Source organism: Triplophysa rosa, unplaced genomic scaffold (assembly GCF_024868665.1).
Source record: "Triplophysa rosa unplaced genomic scaffold, Trosa_1v2 scaffold153_ERROPOS665111, whole genome shotgun sequence".
Taxonomy (NCBI): domain Eukaryota; kingdom Metazoa; phylum Chordata; class Actinopteri; order Cypriniformes; family Nemacheilidae; genus Triplophysa; species Triplophysa rosa.
The window spans coordinates 27,737-55,194 of NW_026634157.1; the positions used below are offsets into that span (position 1 = coordinate 27,737).

The following is a 27,458-nucleotide window of genomic DNA, read 5'->3' on the forward strand; positions in this document are numbered from 1 at the left end:
TTACCGGCGATGGTGAAGGAAAATAAGACGCTTTGTAAACCGCGTGGAGACACAGAATACATGTCTGTGCTTCCACTTCTCCCAGAGACTTCTCTCTGCCGTTTATATGAGATAAGCAGCACATGCGCGCAAACTGATGTCCGCCAGGTGGGACAAGAATATTTTCGTCTCGTTTTTATTAGTTGACGAAAATGTCAGTATATTTTTATTACAGTTTTCGTTATAATGCATTCATTTTTATTTAGTTATCGTCTCGTTTTCGTCTCATTCTGTTCCATTCAGCACAAGCTGCAGCAGCAAAGTGCAGGAGTGACGTGACGTTAGGCGAGAGGCGCGACTCGCAAGCAGCCTCTCCTGTGAGACGCGGTAAACAGTACGATGACGGACTAACTTTTTTTAGTTTCATTTCTGACATTTTGCTAGCACAAATAGGACCACCATTTCAAAAATACAGAGGCAAGGGCCGAGAATAGCGCGTCGGAGAACAGCGTCTCTGTAGGTTAATATTGTTTCACTGAATTTCTCCTTTATTTTGTTATGCAGTTTTAAAATACAACACATGAACATGTTCGAGTGTAGAAAAGCCAGCTTGGGCGTCTTACAATGCACCAATGTTTTTGTAGTGCAGTTTAAAATACATCAGCATGTTTAAATAGAAAAAAAACGTGGGGTGTCTTATGGGGCAAAAATACAACATACGGGCTCCCATAGTTAACTTAGGACCCTATTATTGAATCGCGGAATCCAGGCATATGTTGCTGTATAACGCGGAATGGCACAGAATATGGCAAATGTATAATTTCAAAAAGTAGCACCGAACAGCTAACACAATTCAAATTGTGCATGAGTAATTTTAAAAATATTCAGATGGTGTGTAAATATGTAATCTGCAATTGTTTTGAGTGTGCTCGTGGAGCTTTAAGAGAACGCATGCACATGACCTGTTTCACTGTTTCATATGAGAAAAGCAACTGTCAAACCAAACACCCTTTACGGTGACCCATCAAAATAAAAGTCTGGTTAATTTGAACAAGTTATAACACACACATTTTACCACACCATCCCTCTTGATTTTTTTATAGTTCAACCACTGAGTATATTATTTACTTTAGTAAACTAAAGCCCTAGTAAACTAAAGTAAACGTGCTATTAAAACAAAACAAAATTAGAACATATTATAAAAAATATTACTTGCATTTAAGTAGACTAAAAAACAATTTTATTTCTATTTTTATTTTTCCCTGTATGGTTCAACGTATCTACTGTAGGTTTTTTAATATAGTTTATAAGTGAATACTGTAATATACTGAAGTATTTTTTCATGTGGGCAAATATATTGTAAAGGACAGAAAACACAGAATCCAGAAAAACTTAAACAGAAAAAACGGAATTTGGGAAAAAATAAAACCGATTTCTTGTTGTTGTGTCATCCCTCGTATTGCAAGCCTTATCTCTCCGGCCCCTCATTTGGGATGCTTTTCATGAACTAGCCCCCATGACAAACTAATTGAATAGCCCTGCCTTACGATATCACAGAAAATGTAAGTTGTTTTGAAACCTTGACTCTTTCAAACCTCGATATACCTTGAAACGGGTAACCGGCCCATGCCTACTTCCAAGCCATTTCATAGCAACCAGTGTCGAGCACCCTAGTACACCCAAATCTAAAGAGGTATATCTTTAAAAACAAATGTCAGGCACAGGGTTGGTTCATAACATTCATACTGCAGCCTTTAGAGTATCATCATTGGCAGCCGCCAAGCCACTCCCTTGCAACCAAAGAGAGTACCCTAGCAACCGTATAGCAAGACCTGTATTTCTGCATCAGAACATGGTTGCGCCATGGGGTTGGCTTTTATGACTCATGCTAGCAAACAGGACTTCCAGCATGTTACACATGCTAGCAGTGAATAGCTACATGCTAATAACAATTAGATAAGTTAAAATTGTTGTCATGCCTAATAACAACATACTAACATTGTTAACATGCTAATTATGTTAAATCTTCTTTATCATCATGTTAATTGTGTTAGTATTATGCTAACAACATGTCATTCATGATAGAGTTATGGTAAAATGCGCCAAAGCTAAAATGTGCTAGCTCTACACTAAAACATGTTATTCGTTACCATCATAATAGAAAATGTCAAACCCAAGTTGTTTTAAACTATTAAACTATAGCCAACATAAAGTTTGTCTACATGTTTTAAAGAAAGTGATCTAATGTTTAGTTGCTTTAACTTTAGAAAACCTCTTTGTACCAAGACAACCTCTTTGTAACAAGACAACAAATCAACTGGTATTTTTCAGATCACCCCCAGATTAGCTGACTGGTACACTGTTGTGTTGAAGATCTGTGAACTGTGTGACATTGGTGTAAACTTTATTTTTATCAAACTTATTTTCTCAGATATACCAGACAGAAGCACTTGGTCATTAAATCCTTCAGCTTCTTATGTTTACTACTGTTGCAATGAAACAGTGGATGGTGTTGAGTTTAACTTCATTCCTGACACGAAGGAAGTGGTTCTTGTCAGTGATATGTCATCCAACTTCCTCTCACGACCAGTAGATGTGTCAAAGGTTGGTAATGCTTCTTCTTGAACTGAATTAACTAACTTACATTTTTTGTTTAATATTGAGGATACTGTCATAAAAGTTGCACCATAGTGACAATTTAAAACACTTCCTAGCTGTGTTGCTAACGTATTATCAATTGTTGAACATTATTGTATGTATGTTTTTGTATTTGTTTATTTCCGCAGTTTGGGCTGATATTTGCTGGTGCGCAGAAGAATGTTGGTTGTGCTGGTGTGACTGTTGTGATTGTAAGAGAGGATTTGTTGGGCAGAGCATTGAAAGAGTGCCCTATTATACTAGACTACCAGGTGCAGGCCGGGAACAACTCACTCTACAATACTCCTCCATGTTTCAGGTAATTATTTTGCTTTTTCATTATGTTTACCAAGTTTTTAAATATGTGTTATCGATGTATTGTGGATACTGATGCGGTAGATTGTCAGTGATTTGATACATTGTTTAAGTAAACAGTAGTTTTAATTGCAGGCAGTGGTTTCTTTTGACCAAAATGCTTGTTCAAAACTGGCCTCAATTTTTTAAAATAGTTAGATCTAAAAGGCAGTTCAAGATTATAGCAAAAAAATCCAGTGAAAAAAATGAATGCTACACTAAATAATGACATTTTAGAAAATTTGTGAAATCACACTGTGAGGTCCATGAAGAAATTATTTACGAGAGCTCTGGAATAACTTGGCAGGCCTTCATCAAGCCCAGAAAATAACTAAATAAATTTAATTTAATTACAGAACACTACTGCAAATGCAAATAAGAGACACTTTACATTCAAATTTGTAATACAAATGCATACCTATAATTGTCTTTTTCTCGTGTGTTTAGCAGTACTTTAAAAATGTTTTAAAGTATGGTTTAAACTGTATAGCAGTAATAGCTACACATTCTGTGCAGCTTGGAATCTGGCTCTTAATAAGATTGAAGTCTTAACCCCTCATACTGTATGAAGCAAATGTTTTTCTCCAATTCACACTGGCACAATTATTGGCACCTCTGTAAATTCTTATGAGTAAAATTTCTCTCAAGTATATTCCAGAGATGGATTATGACTTTGATGTGCCCTGGGCACAGACGTCTCAAAGGTCCCCCTGGCACCACATATTTTTCGACAGTGTTGCACCTGTATGCCCGTCACACAGGATTTACAATTATGGTTAAAGCACATAAATGCGCACAATATTTAAAAACAATATATATATATTTTTTACATTTCTCCATTTAACAGATGAGCGTTTAACAAAACAAGCAATATCAACAAAGCATAAAAAAAAAAGAGTTGGTTTTACCTTAGCTGAAGCCCGTCCTTTTTTGGCTGCTTGTTTTAATATGCTAGGATAGAAAGGGGTCAAATTGTCAGAGCGGTAGCCCAGTGGTTAGCTCTCCAGGCACATACATGAGCTGTTGGCTCATGGGGACGCAGGTTCGAGTCCGACCCGGGACATGTCCCTATTCCACACCCTATCTCTTACCCCCATGTTCCTGTCTGCCTCCACTGTCCTATGGATAAAAGTAAAAAAAGCCCTAGAAATGGGTCAAATTGAGATATTAGCTCCAAAATTCCTAGATAGTTTACATTGTGAGGCGAACCTAGGAGCTCGTCCTCCCCCCTGAACGCCAGTCTTCTTTCGGCTAGAAACTATCACTGCCACTACGCGCTTTAGTACTTCTTTCCAGTATTGCTTCTTGCCAGCAATTTGTTTGACCAGAGCTGAGTCCATTGCGTGAGTGTTTTTAGACTTATGAAATAAGGCATGCATACAAGACATATGACCAGCGCTCCTCTCATGTTCAGAAATCCGTTCTGGGTGCTTCTAGTCACCGAATCTGTCGATAAAGGTGTGTCTTTTGGACGACAAAAGTTTGCAAGAAAAGCAGTACACCTGTCCTGTTGATGGAGAATATAAAAGTCACTCTCGTGAAACTATCTGGCCGTTTGGGAAACGAGTGTGTAATAAATTATTGACAAGGGAGCGAATCTTACCACCCAGACCACTATCCCTTAGGGAGGAAGTATACTTTGAGCATCGGTTAAGGAAAGCGGCAGCCCCTCTGTTAATGAGAAGAAGAACAAGTAATATATCTGCTGCTTTTGTTCAGACTAAATGAAAACAAAGACTTTCAAAATAAATGACGCTGGTGACATCTTACCTGTTCGGCGGATAAAGCCATTACGGCAATCCTTTCAGATGTCAGAGCCAACTCTAAAAATCCTTGTTGATATTAAAGGGATAGTTCACCCAAAAATAAAAATTCTGTCATCATTTACTTACTTTTGAGTCGTTCCAAATCTGTATAAAATTCTTTGTTCTGATGAACACCGAGAAAGAAATTTGGAAGAATACTTATAACTGAACAGTTCTTGGACCCCATTGACTACCATGCTAGGAAAAATAACGTTATATGCAGATGATAGCTTAAAGCCTTCCAGATTAAACACAGCAATCTAGATGTCAATTTAAATTCTAAGCGACTTTATATATATATATATATATATATATTTTTTTTTTAAATAAACAACTCTCTGCAACTCGCAGCACCACAGCTGCAGTGTCCACACATGTGATAAACTAGCCATTTCCTCTCCTTTGTGTTTATGGACTTGACGTAATGACGCAAAGAGGACGTGATGCAAACTCAAATTTCCTGCGGGGACCTGCCCGACCACGCAAATTATAAATCGTTATCATAAGTTTACTGTTGTGAATCGGGCTAAGATAAGTAAATCGTTTTGAATACTGTCTATGTATTTGCTCAATAATTGAATTGATTTGTTTAATAATTGATTTCTGTTTATTAACAATAGTCCCACACTCTATTAGTCTTGCAAAAATATCTAAATGTATTTATGAATACAACGTTTCGGTCCCATGACCTTCATCAGGTATACAAACACAATTGAAACACAATCTCATTTAAAGCAACAATTTGTAGTTTTTCGACCTTAAAATAACGTCTCTAAAATTATTTCAGTGGTAGAACCACTCTTAACTGGACGAATTCTACTCCCGCTGCTACCTGAGCAGCCTCATACTGTAGCAGCTACAAACACACTCTGTAAATTCTGTGTTCGGGAATTATATACACAGCCCCGTATTATATACAATTATATACACAGCCCCGTCCCACCCCTGCTTGCGGAAGAGTGCAACATGTTTTCCAAACAACGCTTCTGCATTCGCCAGTTCCATCAGCTTAATAAACAAATTCAAGTGTATTGCTCTGGCCACGGAGAAGCTTATACAGCAACATTATTTACAACACTGGTAACAGACTAATGCACATATCAACCACATGGGGGAACCCATGAGCAAACGTTCTAAAGCAGGGGTCTTCAACTACTTTTCTTTGAGGGCCAGATTCCAAAAGTAGAAATAGGATGCGGGCCAGTTTTTTCCCATATCATAATTTCTTCTGTTATTTTGTATTTCTGTTATTTATTGCATTTTGTTCCTTTTATACTGTTTTTGTTGCTGTTACTTACAGGTCAGATATTAAAACATACACACAAATATTGCTTCCATTATATACCTTTTCATGAAATTTAATTAGAAGGGATATTGTCTATTTAATTGTTTTTTTATATTCCCTAATACGTTGAACGAAATTGCTGTTAATTTACTCACCCCCAGTCCCCAAGTACTTCCAAGATGTGGGTGGTATTGTTTTTTTTTCAAGAAGATATTTGATGAAAATCAAATAAAGAAATCAAGAACGCTAATACATTCAGCTCAAAAGTAATCCCTGCCCCTTGACTTTAACTTGCGTCCAATAAAGCGAATCAATCGGTGTGTGCAAGAAACTTAATGCTATTATCGAATCTTCGGGTGAATTCCAATGCCCTTCATGTGCCCCACGCACTTATAAGATTAGATCTTTTGAAGTGCAAGTTCTGGAGGGAGATGAACAGCTGTTTTCGTAAATATAGCTGTTTAAATCATGCATAATGAATGCAGTAATAAAAACAACATCGTTTCTCCTTATGTGAGACAATGGTCCTGCAAGGGGCTTACAGTAAAACATATTTAAATAAATGGTTAAAATCAAACTGATGCTCGTCACTAATAACTAGATTTTTAGCCTAGTTTTCACACACTGGGTGCAAGTTGCGTATTATTGACATTGATAGTTAACTATAATAATTAACAATTAACATTTGTGCAGTTTTATCAAGCACCCATTGCACTTATAGATTGCTGGCAGTGTCTCTAGCCTGACTTTCACAAGGCTGGCCAGGAGTTCTCATCTCTTATCATCTAAAACAATTTTGAACATTGTAGTATAAGTTTTCTTTCCCTCATTTATTGATTCACCACACAAACTAACGTTTGTGAAGTTGGCTAGTTCGATACAATCCCCTTACAGTTACAGTATTTTAATGATAACAAATATGCTCATTTTATTTAAGAATACACAGTGGTTTTAAAAGTGGAGGTGAGTTATCAGCAGAAAGTATAATGCACTGGCGAACAGAGACACCAATCAGCTTCACCGTGTAGTAATTATGTCAGATTGGTTTAGACTTTAGGACTGTGCCATCTAGAGTTTCATGCCAGAACTTACTCTGTCATTTATAATGATTATTGATTTTATTGCTTATACATAAACTCTCTTTCAACACAAAGTGTAAAGTGTACTGTATTTAAAGTGTATTCAAAGCACATATTTAAACAACTAAATTATTGCATGCTTATTTTTTACTTTTGTTAACAATTCATATAAGGAGAACATAATTACTTTAATATGAGTGTTTTGGGCCCGTCCTTTGTTGTATGATGAACATTATAAAAAGAGATCTTTATTATGCTGCTGCCCCTTTAAGAGCGCTCTATACAGATTTACGGATCGAATATACTGTGACACGTCCGTTTTGTTTCTAAGCTGTTAATGTTCATAAAACGGACTACTTTTACATGGACCCTTGCTAATATGGGAATTTTGACATAATTTTGTGTTTATTTGTCCGTTTCAGAGTAAGAAGACGTGAAAGAGAACTCAGTTTAGTAGTTTGCGCTCTGACTCTCTAGGTGCGCATGTTTAAACATGTTTTCTGCATTAGCCTCACACTGCATACAATACACGCAACACAATTCGTTATCGTTGCTGTTTTGTACCTTAGCCGGGGAAATGTTTGTATTCTGCAGGCTATTGATTTCCTTCCATTTTATAATTTATAGCATTAAATAAGTGTCAAGAAAGGTGTGGAGAACCCAATTGCAGGCAGCGGTAGTACGGGGAAAACAAAAAGACTTTTATTTAAGAAACACAAAACAAAGACCCGCGATGGGGTATAAACAAGGGCACAAAATAATAATACAAGCAACAGGACGTAGACTAACTAACACAACACTAGACAAGACCTAAACTGAACTAAACACTTACTAAGACTCACAGGAAGTAACAACAGGAACAGGTAATCACAGAGAATACTTGAGGCACACAGGAACGCAGTAACACCGAATACAGGATACACAGCAGCACAGACTACACCAAATACAATGCACAAGCACAAAACAAGAGTTCATGGGGGGAACAGTTTTAGTCCCTGGGTGCGCTCGAGGACGTGGAGTTCTGGGGGACTTAGTGGGGGGTTCCTGGGGGGAACTGCCGACTGGAATGTTGGCTGGACAAGGCTGGGCGCCGGCTGGAAGGCCGGCCGCACAAGGCTGGGGACCGGCTGAGTCACCGGCTGGAAGACCGATCGGACAAGGCTGGGTAGCTGCTGAGTCGCCTGCTAGAAGGCCGTCTGGGACACCGGAGGCACCGGACTAGACTCCGGCTGCACCGGACAGGACATCGGCTGCTGCACCGGACTGGATGGCTGCTGCACCGGACTGGACGCCGGCCGCACTGGGCTGGACGCCGGCTGAATCACAGGGCTGGGACGCCAGCTGCATCACCGGCTGGGACGCCGGCCGCACCGGACTGGACCCGGCTGCACCAGACTGGACACCGTCTGCACCGGACTGGATGCCGGCTGCACCGGACTTGACACTGGTCTGGACACCGGACTAGACTCCGGATGCATCACCGGCTGTACCGGACTTGACATCGTACTGGACACTGGACTGGACGCTGGCTGCACCGGACTGGCTGCTGGCTGCACCGGCTGAGATGCCGGCTCAATCACTGGCTGGGACGCCGGTTGCACTGGCTTGGACGCTCCTCCACGATGCTTCTCACTCCTCCTCCGGTCAATCGGGCCCATGGCCGACTTAGCCGGGCCCGTGGAGGACAGAGGGATTTCTGGGTCGGAGGAGTCCACAGACGTTGTCCCCGAGTCTCTCCTCCCCCACTTGCAACAGGTGCCGCCAGGAGGACCGGGGACCGTGGAGCTCAAACCAGAGGGTACTGAGTCCCCCCGGGTAGCGGCAGCCAGGACGAGGCCCTCCGGAGCGATCGACCACAGGGCGCAAGTTGCGAGTGGGACCTCACCCCCGAAATCGCCCCGGATGGCCACGTACCTGACCATGTCCGCAAACCCTAGGGGAGCCAGCAGCCTCTTCTCAGACGGTGTTAGGCGCCGAGTGAGGCAGCAGTTGAAAATCGTTTTCAACTCCACCTCGTCAAACTCGGTCACCTCCGCCACCGCCGAGAATGACCTGGCGAACTTCCGGTTCCCGTAATTCACCTGACGGAACCCTAGCAGCAAGTGGGCTTGGCAGGATCGTGAGGACGACGCCGTGCCGTCCATCGGAGCTGCCTGCTGGGTTCGGTTTGGCTCATGCATTCTGTCAAGAAAGGTGTGGAGAACCCAATTGCAGGCAGCGGTAGTACGGGGAAAACAAAAAGACTTCTATTTAAGAAACACAAAACAAAGACCCACGATGGGGTATAAACAATGGCACAAAATAATAATACAAGCAACAGGACGTAGACTAACACTAGACTAACACAACTCTAGACAAGAACTAAACTGAACTAAACACTTACTAAGACTGACAGGAAGTAACAACAGGAACAGGTAATCACAGAGAATACTTGAGGCACACAGTAACACCGAATACAGGATACACAGTAGCACAGACTACACCAAATACAATGCACGAGCACAAGACAATGAACACGAGGGCTATGTAAAAGGGAGCAAATCAAGAGGGAACAGGTGTGAGGCATGAACTAATTAACAATGTAACTAAGGAGACGAAAGGGCGGGAACAGACGAGACACGAGAAAGCGCATGGGATGTGTAATACAACCAATGCATGTCTTTCTCACACTAGACAGAAGGGATCTGTCATGATCCTGCCACTAGACTAGAAAATCATGAGCAAGGAGGCAGAACCGTGACAATAAGCCTCTTACACCCGCACATATTACGTCTTTGTGGGGCAAGGGCACTAATCTCTTATGAAAATTTACCATGGCTTTACTACAGTTAAAACCAAAAAACATGGTAACTGTAGTAAAACAATGGTTATCACAAAATAACCATGGTTTTGAAAACTATGTTTTTTGTAAAAACCATAGTAAACCATGGTTTTGCCCTAAGTAATCAATGCACCAAAAAACCATGGTTACTACACTTGTACCACAAAAAAAACATGGTTAATTTTCGTAAGGGGATAAATAAGCGCATGGCTGAAGGAGGGGAGACGAACTGACCCTGCAATTGCTGCTTGCATGTATAATTAAATGATAAAGATGTTCATTTAGCATTTTGATTCAGTCATAAATGTTCTTTTTTTTTCCGAATATTTGTATAGTATTAAAAAACTGAAACACAGTTCATCTAGACCAGCATTGGATCAGCTTTTCTTACATTTCCGGAGTGGTCTATATGTATAACGAGTTAGAAATCAAAATATGAAGATATGAAGTAAGTTTAAGAAGCACATTTATTTAATGAACATTTTAAAATTCTATTTTTTTTACAGTATTTACATCATGGGCTTGGTTCTGGAGTGGATCAGGAACAATGGAGGGGCAGATGCCATGGAACAGCTGAACAAACAGAAAGCTGCCATAATAAATGACATCATCAACCACTCTAATGGGTTCTACTCGTCAGTTAGATTACGTGTCTAAACAACTTAACATTTTAGAGCAAAGTCCTGTACAAAATATTAACAAGGCAACTTGTTTTATTAAATGATTACCAATGTAAAATAAATGAACATGGTTAATGTGTTTGGACAACAAAAGCTTATTCTGTGTTACTGAAAACTAATTGGAATCATTGGCGCTGACTAAAGGTCTTTGCACATACAGTCCGAAATTTTCGTATGCGTTTTTCCGTATTTGCCTCTCGTTTGTACAGTGTCTCTGAATTGTTATAAAAGGCCACTCAAAATGCTTGCTACGGATGCGAAAACGCAGAAAATTGAACCCGGTGTGAAATTTTTTATGACGGACGAAAATATCGGAGGCAGTGTGTATATGTGATTGACACAACGTGAGGTCGTATTTATTTTTTAACGTGACGCAAATTTCGGACTCAATGTGCAATGGGCTTAAGTGGACAGAGCTGCAGTGGAAGTCTTTCACACAAAGGCACAAAAGTCATAACCATTTATCAGTGAATGGTGGAGAAAGACCCACTTTAAATAAAATTACTTTATAAATTAAATGTAGTTGGAATGTTTAACAAATGGAAAGTCATCTGCATTCTTTGTATGGTAACATACTGTATAATCATCAAAGGCCAAGTAAAATATGTACACTACCAGTGAGAAATTTTAGAACACTTCATATTTTTCACATTTTAGAATAAAATTAAAGCTAATCAGAATGTGGAATAATATAAAGGGTACTATGAGAACTATGTTGTGACTAAAATATCTAAACAAAAAACTTTTGCCTTGAAGTGGTAGAAATGTTCTATTGCCATTTTATCAAGCAGCTTCTTGGGGTTTCTATTCTGTGCTTTTATTGGCTGCTCTTTTTTTCATTATTTAGTCAATCATCCATTTGAAAAATATGTTTATTCAATATTTTAGTTTGTAATAAAAAGAAATGTTCCTATTTGCCAACTATATTTTTGTATACAAAACTAATTTCAGACATTCACGCATACACATTTGGATCAAATACACATTTGGATCAAAACTACAGTATATAAGACATTGTGAAACATTTCACTGAAGTGTTCTAAAACTTTGGACTAAAACTATGGATTGTTTATATACTACTACTCAACTTTTTCCAAAGAGAATTTAAAAGCACAATTTTACAAGCAAATATACATTTGTACACTGCCTGCATTTACTTTTTCAGATGTCCTGTTGATGCGGTCTATCGAAGCCGTATGAACATTCCATTCCGCATTGGAAAGAAGGAAGGAGATGAAGACCTTGAAATGCAATTTTTGGATGGTGCCTTGGCACTTGGGATGATTTGTTTGAAAGGACACCGGTACTGTTTGAAAATTAGAAATTGTTTTGAATGTTTTTTGTAATTCATGCTATCTTATAGTCAATTCAAGATGTAGTGCATGCCGTGCCCGATTACTTTAACTATTGACAATAAAAACCTATTAATTATACTTACAAAGCCATATCCATAGATTAGATTATCATGGAAACTTTATGGTCAGCTCTGTTTGGTTTGATCATTAAGCAACAATGTAGACCACCATGACAACGGCATAGTAATGTGGTAAAAAGTCTTGTGTAGTCAGAGAGTGCTTTTGGAACTGTAATTTGGCCACCCACTTAGACAATAAGAGCCATGTGGCTGATTTACATTTGCATTTTTTTAATTTAGCAGACTTTACTAACATTGCAGAGATATGTAGTTACAGAACATTAACTATCAGCTATGAATAATTGTAAAAAAGACACATTTTTCTACTAGTCATTTCACCAATTTTGTAACCAGAAGTTCCTGCTTCTCTTCCTTTATTTATTTGTCAGAGCAGATGAATACATTAAAGGCTATAAAAGCATATTTATTAATACAGACTAATTAATGAACAAATTGTGGTTCATCCACAATCCTGCCTCACGTTTTAATTTTTTTTCAGGTCTGTGGGTGGCATCCGGGTTTCCTTGTACAATGCAGTGACTGTTGAAGATGCAAAGACTCTTGCCACCTATATGGGACAATTTCTAAGAGATCACCAATAGTCTGAAGGCTGTTTTTACTAGTAGTAGTTTGTATTCATACTTAAAAGGGTTTCTTGGTCAACGTTATCCTAACAGCTACGTAGGGACATAACAAAAAGTATATCCTTTTCTTTTGTGTTTGATTTAATTACATATTGTTGGGTCTTTTTATACAACTAACCATTTTATGTTTATTCTAGTGCACATCAGTGCTTGTAAAAATGGTTAAAGTGTATGCTAAAGTAATGGTTTACTAAAAACGTGCATTATTTGTGAATACACAGAGTGTGGTGATGCAAAAAATAAAGACAAAGTAAAACTAATAAAATGTGCTATAATCACTGCAATGATTTGGTGGGTAAAGATGGAATTTTGAAGATATTGTAATGTGCAGTAGCAGGATAGTAGGTTATATTGTTGAGCTCAAAATTATTCATACCCTAGGTAAATATGATCAAAAAAGGCTGTAAAAATAAATCTGCATCATTAAGCAGATAATAAACAATTATAAAAAATCTAACATTTCATTAGAGAACAGGAATTTTAAATAGGGAGAGGAATGTCGTTATGAAATAAATGTTTTTCTCTAATACACATTGCTCATAATTAATCGTACCCTTTTATTAAGTACTTTTTGCAACCTTTTTGCCAAGAATACAGCTCTGAGTCTTCACCTAAAATGCCTAATGAGTTTAGAGAACACCTGAGGAGAGACCAGAGACGATTCCTTCACCCAGAATCACTCCAGACCCTTCAGATTTACATTTCCATGTTGGTGCTTATCCTCTTCAGTTCTCCCCACTCATTTTCTATAGGGTTCAGGTCAGGGAACTGGGGTGACCATGGCAAAAGCTTTGTCTTGTGCTCAGTGACCCATTTTGTTTTGATTTTGATGCTTATTTTTTAGATCATTGTCCTGTTGGAAGATCGAAAATTGGCCTATTATGTAACTCCTAGTAGGGGCAGTCAGGCTTTAATTTTTTATCTGTTGGTATTTGATAGAATCCATGATGCCATCTATCTGAACAAGATATCCAGGACCTCCAGCAGAGAATTAGGCCCAAAACATTAAAGATACAGCATATAATTTTACACATGGGGTACTTTTTATTCCTGTTTGCACCAAACCCATCTTGAGTGTTTGCTGCTAAAAAGCTCATTTTTTTAAGTTTCATCTGACCGAAGAACCCATCCTGTTTGAAATTCCATTAGTGTTCGTTACTTTTCAAATGTTCTATGGTCTGGACAGAGGCTCATTTTTTTGGTATTTCAGCTACAAAATGTATTCAAGTTACAGTTACAGTGGCAAGAAAAGGTTCTGTTGTCACTAAATGTCAGTTGGAGTCAGGTGTTTGCCAACCAGGAGTCCAATCAATGAAAGGAGAATGATTGAGCACCTGTCTCTTTGGCCCTTAATGCCGAAAGTGCCCTTTTGTTTGAGGTTGCAGTAATCCAACATGCAGTAATCCGTTCTCCAAAACATCACAAAATAGAGACTGTGTCTGTCCCCCGGATTAGCAAACATAAAATAATGCGTAAACCTCTTGAAAGTAATTTAATAAACGTTAAACAAACTAAACATGAACAAAATACAGATAATCAACTGCTACGACTCGGATTGCTAAATATTAGATCTCTCTCTAATAAAGCACTTTTTGTTAACGATATGATAACAGATCATAAAATAGACATGCTCTGTTTGACAGAAACATGGCTAAAACCAGATGATTATATTGCTTTAAATGAATCTGTCCCCCAAGATTATTATTATAAACACGAGCCTCGTCTAAAAGGCAGAGGGGGAGGTGTCGCAGCACTTTACAATAACTCTCTTAGCATTTCCCAGAAGTCGAACTCTAAATATAATTCTTTTGAAGTCATGGTTCTTCATGTTTCAACACCTAATACTAAAGATAAAACACTTTTTAAATTGATTCTAGCTATTGTATATAGGCCTCCAGGGCACCACACAGATTTTATTAAAGAATTTGGTGGGTTCTTATCAGAACTAGTACTGGCCGCAGATAGACTCCTTGTCGTTGGTGACTTTAACATCCACGTAGATAACGTTACAGATGCCTTAGGAATGGCTTTCAAAGACACTCTTAACTCCATGGGCATTAGTCAACATGTGTCAGGACCCACTCACCTTCGTAATCATACTTTAGATTTAATACTGTCTTACGGTATAAATGTGGACGACGTTAAAATCCTTCAGCAGAGTGAAGACATTTCGGATCATTATCTGGTATTATGTTTGCTTCACTGGCCTACGGCTGCAAATAAAACTCATTGTTACAAATATGGTAGAACAATAACTTCAACTACCAAAGATGCGTTTCTCGATAATCTGCCCGAATTGTCTCAAATCATGAGAAATAACGTTGAAGATCTTGACATTACCACTGAAAATTTTAATTCCACCTTCTCGGTAACGCTAGACAAAGTTGCTCCACTACGTTTAAAGAAGATTAAAAATGGCAGCCCCACACCGTGGTATAATGAACACACTCAGGCTCTAAAGAAAGCGGCCCGAAAAATGGAGCGCAACTTTAAGAAAACTAAATTAGAGGTATTTCGTACAGCATGGAAGGATAGTATTCGAAAATACAGGAAAGCCCTAATAACTTCTAGATCCGCCTACTTTTCATCACTAATAGAAGAAAACCAGCACAACCCTAGGTTTTTATTTAACACGGTGGCTAAATTAACAAAAAATAAATCGTCAGTGACTTCTGATCCTGTATATCAGCATAGCAGTGATGAATTTATGAACTACTTCACATATAAAATCCAAGATATTAGAGAAAAAATTATAACAATGCAATCAGAAGTGAAACCCGCTGAACAAACTAACTACAGCGCCCTTAAGGAGAAAATGCAATTATTTTATACCGTAGATCAAGATGAGCTGTCTAAAATTATTAGATCATCTAAATCAACAACATGCATACTAGACCCTATACCTACAAATCTACTGAAAGAGATGCTCCCAGAAATTATAGATCCTCTTCTTGGTATTATTAACTCATCTCTGACATTAGGACATGTGCCTAAAGCATATAAGGTGGCTGTTATAAGGCCCCTTGTCAAAAAACCCCAACTCGACCCTAGAGAACTAAGGAACTACAGGCCTATATCGAATCTACCTTTCATATCTAAAGTTCTGGAAAAAGTAGTTTCAACTCAATTATGCTCCTTCCTCCAAAGGAATGACATCAATGAAGAATTCCAGTCTGGATTTAGAGCATGTCACAGTACAGAGACTGCTTTGATCAGAGTTACAAATGATCTGCTATTGGCGTCTGACCGAGGTTGTATCTCGTTATTGGTGCTGCTAGACCTTAGTGCTGCATTCGATACCATTGACCACAGCACACTCCTACATAGACTCGAAAATTATGTCGGCATTAAGGGAATAGCTTTGAAATGGTTTAAATCTTATTTATCCGACCGTTTTCAATTTGTAGCAATAAACAATGAGGTGTCACGCAAATCGCAAGTCCAGTACGGTGTACCACAGGGCTCAGTCTTAGGGCCTCTGCTCTTCGCATTATACATGCTACCTCTAGGAGATATAATAAAGCGACACGGAGTTAGCTTTCACTGTTATGCTGATGATACTCAACTTTATATTTCCTCGAAGCCTCATGAAACACAGCAGTTCCATCGAATAATGGAATGCATAGTCGATATAAAAAACTGGATGAGTAACAACTTTTTATTACTGAACTCGGACAAAACGGAAGTGTTACTTATTGGACCGAAAACTGCTATAAGTAACAACCAAGAATACTGTTTAACTATTGACGGATGTTCCATAAAACCCTCGTCGTCAGCAAAGAATCTTGGCGTTCTATTCGATAGTAATCTGTCATTTGAGAGCCACGTCGCCAACACCTGTAAAATTGCGTTTTTCCATTTTAAGAATATATCTAAACTACGTCATATGCTGTCAATCTCAGATGCAGAGAAGTTAATTCATGCATTCATGACATCAAGACTAGATTACTGTAATGCACTGTTAGGTGGTTGCCCTGCAGGCTTATTACAAAAACTCCAATTGGTCCAAAACGCGGCAGCTCGAGTTCTTACACGTACAAAAAAGTATGAACATATTAGCCCGGTTCTGTCAACCTTGCACTGGTTACCTATAAAGCATCGCGTTAACTTTAAAATCTTGCTTATTACCTATAAAGCCTTACATGGTTTAGCTCCTCAGTACTTGAATGAACTCCTTTTGTATTACAGTCCTTCACGTGCATTACGCTCTCAGGCGTCCTGTCAGTTGGTAATACCTAGAATTTCAAAATCAAGTGCAGGTGGTAGATCCTTTTCCTATCTAGCGCCTAAACTTTGGAATAGTCTTCCCTGCACTGTCCGGGAGGCAGACACACTCTGTCAGTTTAAATCTAGACTAAAGACGCATCTTTTTAATCTTGCATACACTACTCTTCCATAATATAAATCTTCTGAGGGTTTAGGCTGCATTAGTTAGATCAACCGGAACCAAAAACACAACTGATGTACTTGTTGCATCAAAGAGTACAGAACAGTACTCTACTCTCAGCCAGTCTTGTCTCATTGTTCCAAGGTTACCACAGCGAGCAGGATGCAGTTCATGGCCTGACCTGATGGTAGAGCGGAGAATGGGAAGTGGGGACCTGACAAGAGCTGAGATGATAGAGCTGGATAAAGAAGGACGCGGTCTCTTGACATGTCTTCACCACAAAACTTCAAATGCTATTAGATTATTAATGATAATCTTAAACTATAATTTATTTTATTATTAAGTTTATTTATTTTATTTAGCCTTGTTGTGCAAGTTCTCTGGAGCTTGTGCAGAGGCAGCAGCTTTTGCCAGAGGGGAACTGGAATCCCCTGGTTGGGCCTGGGTTCTCCTGAGGTTTTTTTTCTCGATTAGAGTTTTGGGTTCCTCGCCACCGTTTGCATACTGTTTTTGCACTATCTGCCTGACCGGGGGGGCTGCTTTAGAATTTTAAAGTTTTACTTAATTAATATTGCATATAGGAATTTATAGTCTGTTATATTTGACCTGTGCTTCTCTCTCCTTTATCCTAAATGTGTGCTCTCACTGAGCGTGTGTGTGTGTGTGTGTGTGTGTGTGTGTGTGTGTGTGTGTGTGTGCGTACTTGTCTGTGTACGTGCGTGTGTGTGTGTTGTGTGTGTGTGCGTGCGCATCCGTGTGTGTGTGTGTGTCTCTATGTCTATGTGTGTTAGTACGTGTGCATATTGTGTGTGTGGAGTGTTTTGTATGTGGGTATGTCTGTCTTCTGTGTTTTCAACCTTTTCTTGTTTCTGCAGGTACAACTTTAATTATTTTGCTTATAGTCAATATGTCTCATGTACAGCTGCTTTGTAACAATGAAAATTGTAAAAGCGCTATATAAATAAAGTTGAGTTGAGTTGTTAAGATTCTCCTTATGTGTGTGCTGCAACCAGAATTTGAAATCTGTCAGGATTTTAAAACTCCTGTAGTCTGAGCCAGGCTTTAGGTGCGCGCACGTGCCTTTTCTGTTCTGGAAAGAGCCGTGCTCGCATCATTTAAACGTTAACAGCCTTTTTTTTCGTCACTGCCTGATATTACTTTAGCGGTTTATTCATATTCTTTCTTTACTTTATACCTTACAGATGTGAGAGTAAACCCATATTTTAGTGATTTCCGATCGATTTGGCGCGCTTAAATGAATGGACTCTGATGTTTGTGAATGTGACTAAAGAAGCTTTTGATGTTGTTGTTTTAAAAACAAACAACCTGCCAAACTTATGTGGTAAGACAACAATATCCCAGCAAGCAATGACCTGGCGGTCCACCGGCGGTTTTTGGGCGGCATAGATTCAGCGGCTTAACGCAGTCGGACCACTGTCGGCACACTGACGATAAGCCGATCAATGTAAAAATGCTGTTGGTCTGCCAGCTTTTTTGGGTGGCACGCCACCAGCGTCTTGCCGCTGCTGGACCTCTGTTGGTACAGCAGTGGCAAACTGGGCGACACAGATTCAGCGGCTTGACACAGACGGACCACGGTCGGGACACTGTCGGCAAGCCGACCAATGTAAAAATGCTGTCGGTCTGCCATCATTTTTTGAGTGGTACGCCACCAGCGGCTTGCCACCTCTGGGCCTCTGTTGGTACAGCAGTGGCTAAATGATAGTGTTCTTCTAAGCTCTTACAGGACATTTTTATAAATACAGTCAAAGGCATCGATGGAATACTGGCTAAATTATTTAACAGGCAAATTTTAGTGTATGTATATAAAATTTTTTATAAAAAGGCTATTAATTTGCAATTTAATAATAATTTATGAGATTTTAAATTGTTAAATTTATGTATTAATCCCAGCTTGACGTGTATTAATGGGTGTGCATTGCGCGCTGAATGTGTGTCACACACTGGAGCGGAGAAAAGTTACCATGGAAACTGGGTGGGACCAGGAACTGACAAGCAGCAAGTTTAAGCCAATGACAGCTGGCCTGTATGCATATCTAATGAACTATCTCATGGCTGGATCTGGTCAGGTCGTCGCTTCAGGTAGGCCTAAATCCTGCAAGTAATAACTTGTTTTAGTTAAAAATATGTCAAATTGATGACTTGAAATTAATATGTTTACATTTTACTTGTGTATTATAAGCCCTTGCTTGCAGTTTAAGCGATTAGTCAGGACTAGTTGGACATTCCCGCATAAAGTTTTCTGAGGTGACGTATTCAGGAAAAATATGGCAGAATTGGTAAATTAAATTATTAAAATGTAAATTAGGCATATTTAGATGTTTAAGTGTTTCTATTTAACGCTATAGGATTTCTAAACAGAAAACATATCAGTGGTCCTGCGCTTGTCGGAATTGCTTTTATTGATATTTTGTCTGAGGTAAATTTTCAGCTGAAAGTCATTAAATGGGTGTGGATGAGATAATTTTTGTTTTTATACAGTATTACATTAATGTCCCAGGTAGTTACTTTAGTCAGGCCTACACAGTGGCAGTTCTAGACTACTGTAACTGGGGGGGGGGGGTTGGGGGGGTTAGGCAGGGGCCACTTATGCTTTTAGGGGGCACACTAACATGTGTCATGATTAATTTTCAGTCATTTTTCACTGTCATGTATTACTGTTTTCTCTAAGTAAACTAATAAGCTAATAAAACAAGTTCAGCTCAAATTAATGTTCCATGGTCATTTATTTCACAACACATTGTGTCAGGGCTGGACTGAAAACACACAGATACAATAGCGGGTAACAAGGTAATTTATTAGTTCAGAACACACAGGTGAGACGATGTGAAAGTTCGTAAGAGGTAGGATCCTTCCGGAGCCCTGGAGGGTAGCGGCTAACTGCGAGGCCAACCGGGGAAACCCTGGCGTACGGCAGTGTCAGCCGAAGCGGTGGGGAAGGTGTCCTTAGAGTCACGCCGTAGGCAGGAACAGAGGTTGGAGAGTTCCTGAGTAGATGGGGAGGAAATGACTGGTAGGCAGATGATCTAGTGGTAGCCGAGGCGTGGATGGCGCTGGAGAACCGGGAAAACAATCCCCGCAAAAACTAACCAAAAATGGGAAAAACAGCTAGGCAAACGAGTGTCGCCTGGGCAAAAAGTAAAGAAACACAAGGTTACTCTAACTGAAAAGAGCGATCTCTTCAGGGAGAAAATCCAAAACAATAATCCACACAAAATACATCCTTCCACACGACAAGACAAGGCAGGGCAGGGCAGGGCAGGGCAGGGCAGGGCAAAAACCAAGATCAAGATCGAACTAACTTTAAGCAAGACAAGACTATAGACTAGAGATGGGTAATGAGTGACTAACGTCAACGATCGCACAAGGGACAGTGAGAAGTGGCAGTGACTTTAAAGGGGTGAGGTTGATAGACACCAGGCGATAACACTAAGGCTAATGAGACAGAATTAGTAGCGGCTGATGGGGAACACTTAGACGTGGACAGCGAACACGTGAGATTGTCAGACAGCCTCCACGTGCTAGGACACACGCACACACACACGCGCACACACACACACACACACACACACACACACACACACACACACACACGACAAGACAAACAACAAAACGTGCTAACGCCGAAACCCAACAACATTGTATATAGTAAAAATAACAATGACAACAATAATAACATTTAGGCACTTTTCTGCATCTTAAATGTACATACATAAATGAAAAACTACCCACAAACAAGATATCCAAAAATCAACTTAAGCAGTCATCTTAACATGAGTCACATTATCAGGTATTTCCTTTACACAAAGAAAAAAAACATGAATTTCAAAATTTCACATGTGATATATGTGGTTTTGGCACACTTTCATGTGAATGCCATGTTAACTAAATACTCATGTAAAAACTCATGTTTTTCACATGGAATTTCAGGGTTATAAAAGTTGTCTCTCTGCACAACTAAATCACCTTGCTGATGGGTCTTCTGTTCTATTGGAGTTTCTTCATTCTCTAAGCTTTTGTGCATTTCTGACTCTTTTTCAGAAGCATCTTCTTTCTCCAGCCTTGACTGACTATTATCTTTAGTTTTCTTATTTAAAAAGGACATTATGTCCTTAGAATTTTTCTCTTCATTTTAACTGCAAATGGAAAATTATGAAAATGTGTAAATGAAACCTAAAGCTCGACTCTCAAATACACCACAAGTAATATACAGGACGGTATAGAATAAACTGTATTGATTACTTCTACTCAACTCAACTTATTTATTAGGCCTGTTGACAAATTTTCATTGTTACAAAGCAGCTGTACATGAGACATATTGACTATAAGCAAAATAATTAAAGTTGTACCTGCAGAAACAAGAAAAGGTTGAAAACACAGAAGACAGACATACCCACATACAAAACACTCCACACACACAATATGCACACGTACTAACACACAGACACACACGCACGCACGCACGCACGCACGCACGCACGCACACACACACACACGTACACAGACAAGTACGTGCACACACAAAGACACACACGCACAGTGAGAGCACACATTTAAGATAAAGGAGAGAGAAGCACAGGTCAAATATAACAGACTATAAATTTCTATATGCAATATTAATTAAGTAAAACTTTAAAATTCTAACTTGAACTCTGCTAATTCCTTGGGAATGACAGACCATTTATTTTAATTAGAAGGCAAAAGTGCATTTTATCAAACATTCACCCCAATAAATGTAAGTTGCATTTGATCTCATTTCATTAACAAATAACATTTCTTTAGTGTGTTACACGTTCTCTGGCAGCAGCTGATTCTTTGTATAGGCACGAGTCATGACTGCTTTATATGTAGATTTAATATGCGCAACACCGGAAAATATAGGTCAGTATTTTAATATGTGTAATGATATGCATTTTCGTTATATTTTTACAAAATATTTCCATTACCTGTATGATGTAGACGTAATCTTGCTGAAGGCGCACAGACTGACATTGTTTGCGTCTTGCTTGCGTAATCTTCATTTTGGCACACAAGCATCGTTACTGCCACTCGCAGGACAAACTGTGCATTGCACCCGACATTATTAGGGCCCGAGCACGGAGGAGCAAGCCACCGGCTTGCACCGCAGTGCAGAGCCCTATTGTTTCTGTGTTCTTCTCCCTCTTTGATCGCTAATTTGAAGGCCTAAACATGCTCAAAAGCTCACAATAACTTGCACACGCATCAGACCTGGCGAAAATTTACGTCTGATAAGGGTTTCAAAATTAGGCGTGGCAAAATGGCTCGCTAGCGCCACCTAGAACTGCCCAGACCGCTACGCAAAACATACATGCACCAAATTTGGTGGGCTCATAGAACACCCCGAATCATTAAGAAAAGTCTCTTAGAGCATATCTCTAAACCCAACAGGAAGTCCGTTATTTTTTATTTCCTGTGCAATTTGGTAAATGTTTTAAATTTGCAGGCGTCGTACTTTAACGAACTCCTCCTAGAGTTTTAATCCGATCAACATCATTTTCATGTCATTCTCATCTTAAGGCCTTTGTGAAGCTAAATTGCAGAGATCTTGACTTTTCGTGGCGTAACGTGACCCTGCCAAAGTTTTGCGTTTCGCCATGAACAGGAAGTTGTTGTAACTCAGGCCTACAATGTCCAACAGGCCCCAGACTTCACACATTTGATAAAAGTCCTGGCCTGAAGACATCTACATGGTAATATTCAGATACTGTTATAGCGCCACCTGCAGGAAACAGGAAGTGGCATGTTTCAAACTGTGATGAACTCATAGAGATTCAAACAGGTCAGCAATATATTTGGCCAGTATGATCTTCAGACCTTTGTGATGATACATTGCAAGTTTCTGACTTTTCGTTGAGGGGCGTGTCCGTGGCGGCCTGACAAAGTTTGATGTTTCACCATGAAACAGGAAGCTATAGTAACTCAGGCACACAATGTCTGACCGGCCTCACACTTCACATGTTTGATAATATTCTTGGCCTGAACCATGTCAGTGTTCACTTATAGCAATAGCGCCACCAGCTGGCAAAAGGGAATGTGGCACATTTAAATAAATTACAAATCCTACTATAATTCGCCTGCATTCATTTTATCGCCTGCCATTCATTGTTTTCCTTATGCAATCGGGTTGCGGTGGCACTTTCCGTGAGGGACCGATCATCGCTGCTCGCAGCTTTAATTTTGCATTATAATTGCTCGGTTGTGGTAAAAAATTCCAGAAACGATTCCAGATTTAGGGGGGCCAGTGGGGTGCCAAGTGTGCCTCTGCCCCCCCCCTAGAACCGCCCCTGGGGCCTACATAAAATGAGCCTTGATGACAGACTGATTAGTATGGAAGCCCCTTTCCGCCAGGGTTGGGAATTTTTATTTTATTTTATAAGTCATTATTATAACTTAGTTTCTCATTATTTTGAGATACTAAGTCGAAATTTCGACTTTGTTACTCATAATAACGACTTAGTATCTCATAATAATGAGAAACGAAGTCGAAATTTCGACTTAGTAACTCATAATAATGACTTAGTATCTCATAATAATGACTTCGTATCGCATAATAATGACAAACTTTCTCATAATAATGACTTAGTATCTCATAATAATGACTTAGTAGCTCATAATAATGAGAAACTAAGTCGAAATTTCGACTTAGTAACTCATAATAATGACTTAGTATCTCATAATATTGACAAACTTTCTCATAATAATGACTTAGAAATAATGATGGTCAGAAAACGAATTTCAGACAAAGTGTTTAAGAGTTATAAGCAATTATATAAAAGCATTATTTCTTACGAACGCTTGGTGGCGCTGTCTTGAAACTTCAAGGGTATGTTGGGATTTTAATTCGGGGACGTGTCTAATTTGGTGCCGATATATCATACAGTTAAAAAGAAATCGTGATTAATGACAAATTTAAAAATAGTGTACAGACCGGTCATCCAATCATGACAGAATCGTAATCATACGATCCGACTTGTCCCGAGGAACCCGTAGACAGAGATCTCGATTTTCTGACAAACATTTCAAAAGTTACGAGCAAAAATAGCCATTTTTCAAATCTTGCGACCCATAGGTGGCACTGTTCCCCATTTTGGAAAGGACCCCCAGTCCGAGGTCGATGTAGCATACAAAGTTTGTACCGATAGATCAAAGAATGGCCGAGTTACAGCCTACGATCCATTTTTGGTTCAACTTCGAAAAGTTTGCGACCTCATAACTTTTGAACAACAGTTTATTTAACTTTAAAAATAATAAAGCACCGGGTAGTAACTTTTTGTGACTCTTTATCTAAATTTTTGTTGGCGGTTTACGAAGAAGCACTTGGTAATGGATGCCTTTCATCATCAATGAGAGAGGGTGATATTACTCTAATACCAAACAGATCCTCTTTTGGTCGACAATTGGCGCCAAATTATATTATTAAATAATGACTTTAAAATATTGTCATATATCCTGGCAGAACGGCTTAAATACGGTCTGGATGACTTAATTGCGCGTACGTGTAATTGATTAATCGTGTCGTATTAAGTCTAAACGCTGTATTGTAGCTTTGTTTATTTCCGCTTTTGTCACATGTTGAAGTTGCTTTGTTATCGTGCCGGTTTCGCTTGTTACTCTGAGCTATTGGGAGGCGTGTCCAAACCCAGGTAAAGGATTTAAAAACCGTGAACAGTGCCCAGTTTGTGGGAGAATCATTTTGTTGCAGCTAAAGTCAACTGGAGCGCGTAAGTGTAATTGATTAATCGTGTCTTCTTGAGTCTAAACACTGTATCGTAGCTTTGTTTATTTCTGCTTTTGTCATGTGTTGAAGTCGCTTTGTTATCGTGCCGGTTTCGCTTGTTACTCTGAGCTATTGGGAGGCGTGTCCTGCTGAATTCAGCCACGTGATCCAGACAGGTATTTAAGTGCGATTAACCACCGCGGCAGCGGTCGCGTGCAGCCCTCACGGTCCGTGTACCTTCGGATAATTAATTTATTCGTTTTTGTTTTCAAAACAGAAAAACAAATAAACCGTTCATTTTTTACATGGTTTGGTTTTTTTGTATATTAATTTGATGCACTTAAAGAAATATTGAGGAAAACAAACCAAAAATGTGTCTCGTATACAGTGGAATATGTAAAAAATGAACGGTTTATTTGTTTTTCTGTTTTGAAAACAAAAACGAACGTACATGGACCGATTATGAATTTGTGGGTACAGATTTCAAAAACTGAGGGGACGGTTTACAAAATCGAGAGCACGGATTGTAAACTCGTGGGTACAGTTTATTAATACGAGAGCACGGTTTTGTAAACTGAGGGAACGAATTACAAAACTGTGGCCACGGATTTGCGGGTCTTGTTTTTTTTTCTCCGAGGGGTGCAGACGGGCTCCGTAGAAACACGAAGTTCCCTCAGTTTAAAAACCCGTACTCACAGATTCTAAAACCCTTCCCACAGTTTACAAAACCGTGCTCTCAGATTAATAAACTGTACCCACGAGTTTACAATCCGTGCTCTCAGTTTTGTAAACCGTCCCTTCAGTTTTTGAAATCTGTACCCACAAATTCATAATTTGTGAAAAAGTCTCTGAGAGTGGAATACTCCAGGTCACCACAGGCTCTACAAGAATGCAGCGCTGTCTTGTCTTCCACTACACCAGCTCCCTTTTCCAGATAAGGATGAGGCTGTTGGAGCGTATCTAGCACAGCATTCATGATTTAACACACGTTACCAAAGCGTTAATGTGATACTCACTAGGGCTGTGCAAAATTTTCGATACATGTAACTATCGCAATATTTTTTTTCCGACAGTTTATCGATAATTTTTTTTAAATCATGTCATATACGGCCAAATGTAAGTGTGCATTGCGAAAAATATAAGAACGGTTGGAGCTCTCAGAGCTGATGTGTGGGTGTGCTTTGGTTTTCAAAATAAGTAATGGAGTAATGAGTTAATATAAAATAATGCTGTTTGTAAGCTTTGCAAGTCATGACACAAGTCACTTGGCTACTGCAGTGCATTAGACAAAAAGTTTATTAAGAAAAGTAACAATGACATTTATTGTGCTTTCACGGATGTGACACCAGCGCATTTACAGCACGGATGAACCAGAGGTTTTATGCTGCCCATGTTCATTGTTTTAACTGTAATGCACCACAGCAGCCAAGTGACTTGCATGACCCACCTTATTCCCCTAATAAATCTTATGCTACCCACTAGAGGTGCGCAATCCACAGTTTGAGAACCCAAACTTCTGATGTAAAGGTCCATGCATCGCACATCATGGCCACTCTGCAGAGGTAAGGGATGTTTTTACACTTATCCTTACAGAAAACCGCAGGTGGTGCACAGCATGTTGTATTTCTATCTCTACTTTTTACATTTTCTATTTAAAGTATTGCAATATATTGCAAATGTGTATCGTATCGAAATACATAGCAATATATTGTACCGTGACCCATCTATCGTGATATGTGTCGTATCGGGAGGCACTTGCCAATACACAGCCCTAATACCCACATAGATGTTGGGCAAGTTATTAAACGTTTTTTAACGAGTTTAAATTTTTTGGTTTTTAATGGGTCAGATGGTATATGTTTCCTTCGGTTGTGTATGTTTGGTACATCTACATACTGTATATACAGTAGTCAACACTTGAATTGGTTCAAAAAAGTTAATCAAAGTTGTCCTAAGACAAGAACGAGTATTGTTCACAATTCAGGTACAACACAACTTTGATGAAAGATTTGATCCACTTAAATTGTTCAATAGTTTATTTTAACAATTGCAATGTTGTGATGTGAGTTAGGTATTAACAGTGCTATAGGATACATTTTCTTATGATTTGGAGTAATGTAAATACAACTTCATTGAATTAACTATAAATGCATATCTGCTTGATATATATATATATGATCATAAACAAGTTTTATACCGTAAGACAATCCGTGTTTGTGATTTTTTTACTGGTTGTCATAAAAATGGAGCTATTCAAAACCTTTGTAAGTGCCTCCTTCTTCAGGAAACTGTCTTCTAATGGCTGACACAACACATGAAGGCAAGGGTTTCCTAATGTGCCTACCCAGAATGCCGTAGGCCCAGCGGACAACTTGCCTGTATGCTGAGTAGCTGTATTGTCTGGACATAGGGACAAAATATCAGTATTGATCGTCTTATACTAATGAGATTAAAAAGTGTGACATAGGTAGTTATAACGTAAATATATGCAACTTGTATATAAGAAACAGAATTATATTGTTATAATATATAAATCTTTAATTTCCTATTTATTTATACATACTATTATTTAGCTCCGAGTAATAAATTGTCTTCTCAGTCTGCCCTAAACATA

The 27,458-nt window shown here is 39.0% G+C and overlaps 1 protein-coding gene across 1 annotated transcript in view; it reads left to right on the plus strand.

Annotated features, from left to right (window-relative positions):
- The window catches only part of psat1 (phosphoserine aminotransferase 1), a 35,504-nt gene extending 22,541 nt beyond the window's left edge, over positions 1-12,963 (plus strand). Inside the window, exons 5-9 of the mRNA XM_057327010.1 lie at positions 2,411-2,583; positions 2,766-2,935; positions 10,467-10,595; positions 11,806-11,943; positions 12,554-12,963. Of these exons, the coding sequence (XP_057182993.1) occupies positions 2,411-2,583; positions 2,766-2,935; positions 10,467-10,595; positions 11,806-11,943; positions 12,554-12,656 (713 nt within the window). The 3' untranslated portion in view covers positions 12,657-12,963. The remainder of the gene's footprint in view (positions 1-2,410; positions 2,584-2,765; positions 2,936-10,466; positions 10,596-11,805; positions 11,944-12,553) is intronic.
- Positions 12,964-27,458: the final 14,495 nt, after the last annotated feature.